At 38.6% G+C, this 12,161-nt stretch overlaps 1 protein-coding gene across 4 annotated transcripts in view; it reads right to left on the bottom strand.

The window, feature by feature from the left end:
- Positions 1-12,161, bottom strand: part of COL24A1 (collagen type XXIV alpha 1 chain) — a 155,013-nt gene that overhangs the window by 47,735 nt on the left and 95,117 nt on the right. For all 4 annotated transcript variants that reach the window (XM_075508461.1, XM_075508463.1, XM_075508462.1 and 1 more), the window contains 4 exons: positions 10,131-10,184; positions 8,180-8,233; positions 7,101-7,154; positions 6,280-6,333 (listed from right to left, as the gene is read on the bottom strand). In XM_075508461.1, the coding sequence (XP_075364576.1) occupies positions 6,280-6,333; positions 7,101-7,154; positions 8,180-8,233; positions 10,131-10,184 (216 nt within the window). The remainder of the gene's footprint in view (positions 1-6,279; positions 6,334-7,100; positions 7,155-8,179; positions 8,234-10,130; positions 10,185-12,161) is intronic.

The raw sequence follows: 12,161 nt of genomic DNA, 5'->3' as shown, positions 1-12,161 counted from the left end.
TGAAATGCCTCAAAGAGTGAGAGAACAGAGAGGAGGAAACCTTGAGATGGAGTGAGGACAGGTCATTAAGCAGGGGGGGTAGAAGGGGAGAGAAGTTCACAGAAGAGCTGCAGAGGAATCCCCTAGGACAATGTAGGGAGAGGGAAATTGAGAGTGTTAAGCTGAGCAATTGCAGGATAGTTTTAGTGTTTCTCAAACTTTAGATACATGACCTGTCATTTGTCTTTGTGTATCCTCCACAGGGCTGATCAATGGATAGAATCTCAAGGAGGAAAAAGGACACATTTTGATTGTACAGATTTGTGTAATACAGAAATTTCTTTCTAGGTTTTATCTTCTATCATTAATAATATTAACAGATAAATTCTCTGAACACTTGTGAATTCCTTTTAATCATAAAGGGGGTCATGGCCCATAGTTTGAGAAATGGTCCTGTCAGGAAACTGCACAGGATTCTCAGTCTATGTTATGCACATAACACATCAAAACCTTTCTGCTAGTCACACAGATCTCCACTTCAGTGGAGTTTGCATTGACAGCCCAATCATTAGGAAGAGAATGACAACTGATTTGATCACTAATAATCAAGGGAGAAGGCCTACCATTCAAAACACCAACCTTCTACTATATAATTTTGAATTGAAAACAAAGTAACAGAAACCAACATGATGCTCAGCTTCTGGCTCTGGGCCATGCCTGCCTTCAGCCTACCTTTAGCCAGCCACAGAACAGAGTGCAGGAATCCAAGGGAAAGGCAATTTAATGTTCTAACAAAAGCACACCATAACACTCCTATAAATAGTATGGTGACTCATTATTGGCACAGATTAATTGGATCTGTATCATTTCCTACTATAGCTAGTACAGAATGAGAGACACACATTATTTGCCTGCTGTTATTTAATTTATGTTGCAACAGAGCTGAGGAGTAAGGCTGCCAAACGATTGCTACTTTGGCATAAGTTCAGCTTTGTTTCTAAAACGCAACATATTACATTGAAAACTCTAGGATAATAAGCTGGGGAAAAAGTCCATATAAGAAGGCAAGAAGCACCAATTAACTCTTTGTTCTTTCTCATCCTGCCTCCTAAATATAAGAGTGAAAATAACATAAACACACTATGTAGCTACTTCTCTCTTTTGGTGGTTGACATGGAAGAATATTAGAAAATTACATCAATTCTAGTCTCACTTTCTTTGAACAATTTGAGACAGATAAACACACTCAGCTATTGATGTATTACAAAGCACACTGGCCAGTTGTTTCACACAACCCTGAAGCACACACGTTTTTCTAGGTTCCATATTCCCTGCTGTGAGGAGTATGAAAGATATTAGTCATTAAAACAGAGTGCTGATGTCCTTAGGTAATTGAGGTTCTTCATGCCGGCACAGACACAACGGAAGCAGGCATAACCCTACTGGCTGCTACAGACATAAGCTGCTGTTGCCTGACCCCACATTTATGGCACTTCACTATGCAATTTACCTGTGTTTTCAAAATCGAATTTTGTGAGCTGCATTCCAGGAAAGTAAGCGCAGAAAAATTATTGCTTTTAAGCTTTAAAACACCAAACATCAGCCTGAAGAATACTAACTGCTAAGAATCTTAGTGGCTATTGAGAATTTTGCTTAGGTCTCACTCATGAAATGAATCTAATGATATAGGACCTCTTCCTCTCAAATTAAAAGCTACAGTTGTATTAGTTGGACATTACGGTATAAACTAAAAGCAGCACCAGCCTCTGACATTGTGGTTTTCTTCTCCATACATTAACAAACAAGAACAACAAAAAACCATGCAACAATGGCTTCATGGCTGCCCACACTGCTACCAGCATGTTTTCCAGACTAAATGTATTTTTTCCTTCTGGTCATGGAGAAAAATTCCTTCTCTTAGATACAGATATTCCCACCCCCCAGACTGTCATTCTGCCATTGAAGTATCTATAAAGCAGTGTTCCCCCTCTGTGTTTTCATGAGATTAACACTAAAAAAAAAAAAAAAAAAAAAAAAAGTGGGTCACACAAGGACCCAATCTTCCACATAATTCCAACTGAAATGCATCAAGTCTTGAGCATCAGCTGAGGAAGCTCCGTGCTAGCACTATGCCCAGTGGCATATCCCCCAAAAGCCCCTGACAGCGAGATACTCCATAGACTCCTAGTCAGCCTGCCTTCAGCTAGCCAGAACTCCTGGCTGTACTGGAGACTGAGCAGCTGGATACTCTCAGGCAGAAGTAGGCTGCTGGGTAATCTTGGATGTGAACCGGTTGCTGAAAGGTCCAGAATTTATGAGATGAAGGAATTCCACTCTGTGACAGTGCAGAAGTAGAGGGTCAGCGCTCCTAAGACTTCCTGCAGGTTCCAGCTGTGAAGACGGGATACGTTCGTTTCAGTACACAACAAAGGGGAACTTCCATATGCTTCTATTTAACTTCTGTATGTGACTGTGGTATGCATTTTTCCAAGGCCTGCTGCACAGAGCTCAGGGTTCTGACACTTCTCTTCCTGAATCCACTGATGACAAATGCCAGGTTTCAGAGGCCCACAGATATCTTTTTTATGCGAGATTTTACTTTGGGTCTGATATTTTGATCTTGAGAGCAGACAAAATTCTTAGGGGCTTCAGTAGGAGTTTTTTTGCAGAGCCTGAAGACCTGGGTCTGCTCTGAGGCCCCCTTCCATGAAGCATTCCCACTCATGCTGGATGGAGGCAAAGGCATAAACCACAGCTCCAAACCGGGACTTCCACAGAGCTTGGGATGTTTGGGATTTATTTTGAGTGATCTTTAATTATAAGCAATGTACTCCATGATGTGCTGCCAAAATCAGAAACAGACTCCCGCAAAGATTCCTGTGTCAGTTGGCAGAAGATGTGACACTCCTTAAATAAAAACTATCTTCTACCTTCAAAATGGAATCTAAATTAAAATAAGTCTTTTCCCCCATAAAAACAATCACCAGGTGGCAGATGCTGCTGGAAGGGAGGAGAGTCTGCAGGGGAGGACTCGCATTCATATCAGTAGCTTGACTCTGACTCCAGCTCTGGTGATGCTGTCAGAGGATGCTTGCCAGGAGGGAAGGATCAGAGAGGGAGTTTAGAGGGGAATGCTATGTCCAGACGAATTAAAATGTACAACCTGCAGCAGTTCAGTACCAATCTCAGAGACAACTATATTTATACTAAATTACTTTTGAGCTGGCCTCCTAACTCACTGCATCCTACAGGCCACCAGTCAAACTGAAACTCTGGTGGACCAGTAAGGCCCAAGGGAGTTTCCTTTTTAGATGAAGCTCAAACATGAGCATTTTACAGTGAAAATGAGTGCATACGTGTACTCCTCATCTGATGCCACTGGCTTGTGTGTCCCAATTCAGCGTAACACTTGAGCATGCAATTCACTTTCAGACATGCTCCTACTGAAATCACAGAGAGGCAAGGCACCCATTTGTTTCATTGAATCAGGCCACTGAAGAAAAAATGGTGCCAAGCTGCTACTTTTCAACCTCACAGTTGCTTTGCATTTGTTTTAATTTACATTTTCAAATCTGCCTGTGAACTAAAAAGGCTGTTTTTCCCTCCGCTCCTCTACATCAAAGCAGAGATTCACACTCCTGTCAGAAGGCTGCCTTCGTTATTAACGCAGGGCTCCCAGGAGCCCCTAAAGCCTCTCTCCACTGAACACATTTGTATAAGCATCTTTTGAACACTTCAGGAGCAACTTCTCTGCTAGCTGATGCCTGGGGTTGGACACTCCTGCTTACACCAATTCTCGGTAGCTCACTATGCTTATCAGTGGGGGATGGATTCTTGCCCTCTTTTTTTTTAGCTAATTAAGCTTCTCTCTGAATTTTGTTCGATATGTTGCATAAACAAATATACCTACATTTCAGTTTTGCCTGACAATCAGGCCTCAATGAACTCATTTTTCTGGGCACTGATAGATGACGTGTGTGACATATTCAGTTCAGAAAATAAGCAGGTGACCTGTGAGATGTGGGAAGCATTTGCTATTTCTGCATGTAAAATTATCAAAGTAATACTGAATATTTCTTAGTGTATATGATTTTGTGTTTTTTTTTCTTTTTGTTTTTTTTTACATACAATTCATTATTAAATTAAAATGTCTGTTATTAAATTAGCAAATTAATTCCCCAGAAAGAAATTTTTACTAACATATCCTTTTAAAGAGGCTTTTAAAAAACACATTTATTGTAAGGGAAAAATGCAGACTATATTCAGAAGACCGTACAGATTCTCTCTGATGATGGTGGGTATATCCTTTTCCATGAGCTACTGAGATAACTTCCTTAATCCTGAAAACCAAACTCAGACAAATCTCTTAATGATAGGTACTTCCAAACAGCAGAAGAAGTTTTAAGTGTATGTAGATACACGCTCAAATCTGCTTCATCCATTTAAGGAAACTGAAGTCTGGGATAAATTATACTCCATGTCTGAAACTAAACAAACAAACAAACAAACCCCACAACCCACTTGGCATTGCCAGCTGGAAACCTCTCTAATACAGGGTAACCCAGAACCACTATTGCAGGCTTTTAACAGAAATTATACATTTCATATGCTACATTTCACAAATTGTTCCTACAAAATGCATCACGAACAAAGAGGTAAACTAAAACAGATTTCTTCTGAAGGAAGAGGAAACCATACTAAAGAAGGAAGACTCATTTGAAACATGTGAAGTTTCTCTTATGAATAATCCTGTAGTGTACTGTGAAGTTGGTAAGCATTGTATATTTTGAATATACAAAATATTCAAAATATTGTATATTTCAAAATATTGTATATTTCAAATATAACAAATATTCAAAATATGGTTTCAAATATACTATATTCATATTCAAATATATAATATATTCAGATATCTTATTTTGAATATACTGAAAATATAACTCTTTACGCAATCTCTTATTTAATAGTTTAGCAATCATGAAAAAGTAATGTAGAAGAATATATAGTTAATACATTTTGTATTACAAAGTTTGCTAACCACAATATTTTCTAACCTAAAATCTTATTTAAAAATGCAATGCGTGCTTCTTAAGTATCTATCTTTAACTGGAGTGAAAGCTGCAGATCTTACAACTTTTCAAATTTTACCATGTTTTTTCTCAGAAAACGTACGTATCACAATAACAACGGAGGATGAAGGAAGACTATAATGGTATTTTGCTGTAGCAACAAAAGTTTCTGCTTCCTGTGACAGAAAGAAACCAACAAAATTATCTCACTGACAAGGATTCAGGGACTTTATCAGGCATGAGTGGTAAGCACTGCCTGATGCTAACACCACCTGTGAAGACACACTGGTCCAGCCACTGGTACGAGTTGTACACGTCTCATAGGAAGCCTGGATATGCTGTCAAACTTCTAGGTGAGGCTGATGTTAGAAGGGTGCATCTTATCGGCTATTCTCAACAAGCTCCATAAATCCAGTGAGAATACACTTGCTCATGCTGCAACCAAACCCACCTATACTATGAACTGGAAGCGCTTCCTGCAGGCACCTTGAGCTCAAACTGCAAAAACATGACCAAAAAAAACTCCAGACAGGAAGTGCAAGTGACTGGTGGGGTTTATGAAGGAAACTGTTTATGAAAACCATGTAGCCAACCATCCCAAGGTAACAAACTGCAATACTTTCACTGATACTGATTTTATGCATTGTGATCAAACACTCATACAAACTGACGTGGACACACTCCCTCTTCACTTATGTGGGCTTTGGATTAGTGTTTTGTATACAGTGGAAAAATGGTTCCCATTTCCCTGATAAAAATGCATGAAATGGAAATGACAATCTAATCAGAGGTTTGAGATTCTAGCATACACTATCTTCTGACTTTGCTTCTTCCTCTCTCAGAACTACATTTGGGTGATTTTGATTGTCTTTCCAAAGACATAAATGACATGCAGATAGAGAAAATAGTCCTTAAAACATTGAAACAGTCCCATGGTAGTTATAAATGCCAACATTTGCATATTTATGTATACAGAAAATAAGGCCAGTGGTCATTTTGGTTCTGGTCCTGCTCTCGGCTGAAATCAATGGCAAAAGCCCATTTAACTGTAATGTGAGGAGAAATGAAGATTCATGTTGTTTCCTACATGGAAATACAAGTATTATTTGTCTGGCTTCAGTCCAGAGGACAGAGTTCAAAGGACGCAACTGTACATGGGTTACACGTCAGATTCATATCAGCAACACACTACTCTCTGCCCTAAATAACATGAAAAAGCAATATTACTTACTCTTCTTCCCTTAGGTCCCTGTGGGCCTGGTGGTCCTCTTGTCCCTGAAGGTCCCTACATGTCAAATAAACTTATTATTCATTGTCTTCTATACACAGATTTCTGAAAATTACAAGGCTCATGCACATTGAGCAATAGTCAATACAACCAATACAAACCAATCACTTTCACTCATGGTTCAAATTTGATCAATTGTGTTAGTACAATTTATCTAGAGAAATCTAAATAAGAAACTCTATGTAACTTTATTCTGAATAAGAAATCATGATGTAACTGTTGGATAAGTTACTTCTGTCCAACATCCCAAAATTGCTAGCTAAAGGGTACTTGTATTTCAGCAACATTATGTTAAAAAACCCTAATAATTTGTGATAAAAGATTCAGTCTGTCTGTAGTGAAGACCCATAGTAGCCAAATTATAACACAATTGTACACAGCAAATTAGAATATAATTTATTTTTGATTAACAATGAAACTAAACACATAATGAATATATTTAAATTATATTAGGCACCAATGCATTACAAATAAAATTGTTGTGCAATTATAAACCATCCTTAAAAAATTCTACTCCCTTACTTGTCTCAACAAAGTGATTTTTTGAATGGATGAGTAAGTGATATAAATTAGTTTTCCCGTTTCTCATGGATCATCCTGGTAAAGAGCAGGTGAACAGACTTTGTATCAGGATGGGTAAATTTTCATGACAGTTTTATAGACTGCAGTACAAATTAGAAACCATTCTTAGCTTCAGCAGAGAAAAAAAGACAATTTGAAAATGGTACATTTTATGTCAAACTAAAGCACCACTCTATACTTACAGGCAATCCTTCTGGCCCCACAGGTCCAGGGCCTCCTGGAGGTCCTGGGTAGCCCTAGAATTGAAATAAATATAGAAAAGACAGAACAGTTATCAAAATTGTTATTATAACAACAATAATAAATCCAGTTACTTACCTGAAAAAATTGAGCAAGTTAATAAAAATGTTTAACCTTGCCAAATTTATTTCCAAAATTTTGTTTAGAAAACAGATATTTGTTTGGATATATCACAGTAATCATTAAAGCAACCTAAGTTTTCCCGCACACAGGCCCTAGCTGACAGGGATTTACTGAAATAAAAGCTGCTGAGTTCCAAATGAATTTCAAAATTCTCACATCAAGGCTGTGACAGTGGGAACAGAAAGTGGACACATCCTGGTGTGGGCAGGACTGGCCAAGACAAAATGTGTTCTCTATACATTGTGGAGCCATCATAGTGCTCACTAGCAAACACGCAATCAAACCCTAACCACTTCTCCTCGAGAACTTCAGCATGAATGGGGCAATGGGTGCATGTGTATAGCTTTTTAATTCTGTGCCCCAACACCCTACTTAACATGACAGTGGCCTCTAGACTGTCTAATGCTGCATGAAATGTTGCATCTTGATTTAGGACAAGTGGTGTTGTCAGGAAGCCAGTCCTCCCAGCAGAGTGGTACCCAGGGGCTGTCTGAGTACTGCTGTGCAGTAGAATTAGAGGTGATGCTGGTTACCAGTCTGTCTATTAGAATTAACCTGTGTTAAGCCAGTCTACACAGGAGATCGTTCATTTACTTTCCCTCCTTTATTTACCTCTCCTTTCAATTCATTGTGTTTAATTTTTTATGTAAGACTGCTTAGAGCCATTTTTCAAAAATGCAGTTGCTCCATTGCATCATTCAGCAGATCACTTTGCAATGTCACTTCCACAGAGGGGATAAAGCTGCTAAATGAAACTTCCCAGGAACAATGCATCATAAATACTACTCTTTTCCATAAAGCTTGCACAGTCGGAAGAGTGAGAATTTACTACTGTTTTGGAACATAAAGTGCCTTTGTAAGTAAAATAATTATGGATTCTACGTTATTTGTAACTTACCATGACACCTTTCTCTCCAGGAGGACCTACTGGTCCTGGACTGCCTCGCTCTCCCTTTAACAAAAAATTAAAAAGAAAATAACAGTGAGCGCTCTTTCCCTGACTCATTCCATGTCCATTGAGCCAGGCATATCTGGCCAACGAGGCTAACCTGCAATAACAATACCACAGCAATCCAAGAGGTCTTGCATGAGGGTTGTAGCCCATAGTCTACAAGAGACTCGGTTGCTAAAGGGGACAACTTTTTGCAGTGCATAACACCATTGGTTCAGGGACTGTCCTTCAGAAACAGTGCAGAGGCCTTTTTTCACTTTTGTTGAATTTCTGCACTCCTTCCTCCTACAAGCCCACTCATTTTTGAAAAGATGATAAAACTGAATTTCTCTGTCTTCCCTTTTCCTAGAAGACTGAAGAAGAGATTTGGTACATCAGTCTCTGTGAACTGCAGCTAGCAGATCCCTTTTCTCTCTGATGGGTGCATCACATCTATAGTTATGTTCTCCTTTAATCCATAAAATTCACCACAACAAACAAGTAAAAAAGAAAATGTTGTTCTCCTCTCCCTCATTTCTTCAGTATGTGTTAGGAAGGCACAAATCTAAAAGCAAGACCAGCCCTTCAGCAGCTGCAGAAGCAATTGGAGTAGAGAAGTAGGAAGGGTCTCTTTCTTGTCTTACCTACTTTCTCACCTCTTATTCATATAAAATCCAGCCCAAACATCAGGCTTGGCTGTAGATTATCCCCATACAAATATTACACCTTTATTGCAGACAGTACACACAACATAGTGATAATCCTATATTTTATGTTGCACACTGTTAAAGACACATTTCTTTAAAATAATTACGTTGGAAGTATGTTTGTCATTTAACTCCACATAGCATGTTTACGTTGTACTGTTTAATCCATAAAAGAAGAAGATAATAAATTCTACAGAAACAGCAGAGCAATGACAACAATTATTGTACCACAAAGAAGCTTGCTTCCATTTGCTGATAGATTAATTAGTCTTTTACTGCCTTTTCCCTCCTAGCTAAACCAGCGGCAGTATCCCAAGGTAATCTTTGTTGGGCCAAGTGTAATTATAAAGAACAGGAATCCTTTGACACTGAATTCTAAGATGATATTACAATTAAAACCATATGAGGTGTCTAAATTTTAGTTTTAACAAGCAATGCTTTCCACTGATGTACTTCCTTTCATAGATTATATAAATTATAATCAGATTTCCATGGAAGTTCTAATACATTATTAAGACTTTCTCAAGAAAATATCTAAATAGAAGCCACCAGGCTAGGTGAAATAATTCAGCCCTGCAGGGAAGAAATATAAACGGTGCTGGATCATTCTGACAAACAATTATGTTTTCATTATAATTGAAGCTGAAATATAGTCCAGTAATAATTTCCTGTTTTTCAGTTTTAAAACTTCACCTAAAACCATGTCAAATATGCTTAAGCTATTTATACTGTTCTAGTCACATTAAGTCTGCCAAACTTTGCTCTCATAAAAACAACTGTTACTACATAGCAGACAAAACTAACAGCATTGTTGTCTTTACTCAGTTAATACATACAGCCAAATTTTACCTTTCTACTTTTGACTTCATTATGTAGCCGTGCAAAACCAGTGATTACTGTATAAAACAAGTATAATTTATGCCAGTTTCTGTGCATCAATAGCAGTGGATAGTAAAGTAAGTGCCATAATATGAACAAGATATCAAATCTATCAGCTCTAAATTCATTGCCAAGTAAAATCAAGGATACCAGATGCATACCCTCAAATAACAGCATTTGGGTTACCATTTATTACATCCCTGTGCTCTGAAATAGCGACACGAATATTAGCTTTGTCAGTGGTCAGTAAACAATCTCTGACCAATATTTTATCACCCCAATGGTTTTCCAAGCTGATTTTTGCTGCTGAGTAGTCAGATACGTTATTATACCTTTTCGCCAAGGCTTCCAGATGACCCGGTTTCTCCAGGTAAGCCAGCTGATCCCTGTACAAAAAGTAAACAGGCTTTTATTAGTACAATGTCCATACTAGTTCATGGTTGGCAGCTCCCCAGTAACCCGGCAGCAGAGCAAGGCACATTTCTTCATCCTGGAGAACCACTGGTCTATTTGTTTAAGTGCTCCTGTGGGGAAGTGATGACTGCACTAGCTAACATAGCTTACAATCCATGCAGGAGGATCACTGCAACTAGATACACCAACAGTAAATGGCTACTGCTCAAAAAGAAATTACATTAATTTAATCATCATACTGTGCAACCACCTAAGGTCTGCCACTGAGCTCAGTCTTGCAGTGCTAGAAGCCTTACAAACATACAATTAAAGGTGATAATTGCTCTGCTAGCGCTTCAGTCTGGCCACAAATTTCAAGGGGAATAAATTCAGTGGAACAAAGTAAAAGCCAGTCAAAACAAAAATGATATTGGATCAGGTGTTGTCAGAATTTTCCCTTTAAGTGTTGTAACCCCAAATGCCTTTGAAGTCAGGGGATCAGAGCCTTTCAGTCCTTTAAAAATGAAATAACTCTCTCCTGAGGCTCTCCCACAAATTTCCACTGGATTGAACAAGTACCACCATATGGAATAGGAAATACGAGAGGAAATACTTTTAAAAAGCTTATTCCCAAGTGCTTGCAATATCCCCTTTATTATCGAATGAAAAGAAAAAAAAATAATTATAGTGCAAGGCCCCAGTTGAGAAAAGTACGAAACACTGAACTTGAAGAAAAAACAATAGGTGCCCAGAGTACATTGCATGACTGCTCATGAAAGATGGCAGAAACGTGGAAGCTCCTAGTGACATAATACACAACTTTACCATGTCTGCAACACTTTAAAAAGCAAAAATTGTTTGCACTTTAAAAAGTGCAAATAAAATGGCAATTCACACATTGGCATTACTATCACTACACGTGTAGGAATGTACTAGCTTAAGTAGCACTACACTGGCACTTAAGTGAGATTTATTTTTTTTAAAAAGCATTACTTCTGAACTCACTAGACAGCTCACATTCTTTTCAAGCGCCTAGTAGTAGTTTATTCCATAGAAATAATGTCATAGCAGAAAGACAATATTCCAGTCTGAAATCTCTGCCTTTGAAAAAAAAAACCCACAACTTTTTTTTTAGCTTTTACCTGTATAATTTCAATTTCAGCCTCAAGTACTTTAACATAACAGATGCAAAGTAACTAAGGCTTTATGATGGCTTCTTGTTTTCTTGGACTGCTAGCTCCTCTAGAAATCTCATAGTTTAAATATATTGCAATAAGTCATTGATACAGCTGCCTTTGAGTCTGACAATACTGGCACACACTACTTTTTGGAAGGGGCTAAAAAGATAAACAGCCATCTCTATGGCTGCTGGACTGATGTATTATGTGTGAGAACTTGTGTATTATATGTCAGAACTGAGACGTCTCTTGGCAGCAGCCAAAGATTTGTCCTGGTGATACTGGCGTTAAGGTGATGTCCAAACGTCACTGGCAGGAATGAGGGACTTTCGTGACGAACTCTGAGAACGAGAGCTACCACTGCTACCAGTCATGGCCAACAGTGGGCCTCAGCACCAGGCAGAAATCTGAGACAAAGAATTACCCTGTACTCTTGCTCATCAAGATAAGGGGTGTGAAGATACAGTTTCAAAAAGCTAAAGACTAATCACTTTGATTCTCCTATTCCAGAAAGAACAGAAGATGTAATCAGAGCCAAGATGTAACTCAGACCTATTCTTCTTCCACAGAGACACTCCTGATCTCCCAGCCAATGCCACGCTGTTTACAGGACTGAAGACACTGATTAGAAAGATGGGTAGCTGTGCCTTGCACCAGCAGTGAAGCATTTACTATACAGCCCCAATCAAGTCCCCTGATCAAGTCCTCTTTTCAATTCAGAAGTATTGTCTTTCTGACTAAGTTGCTCTGGTCTGAAAGAGAAGGAACGATTAGGAAGCAGTGATTGTCAAT

Source organism: Mycteria americana, chromosome 7 (genome assembly GCF_035582795.1).
Source record: "Mycteria americana isolate JAX WOST 10 ecotype Jacksonville Zoo and Gardens chromosome 7, USCA_MyAme_1.0, whole genome shotgun sequence".
Lineage (NCBI taxonomy): Eukaryota > Metazoa > Chordata > Aves > Ciconiiformes > Ciconiidae > Mycteria > Mycteria americana.
The sequence above is the reverse complement of the archived record's forward strand: the minus strand, read 5'-3'. Positions and strand labels throughout refer to the sequence as shown.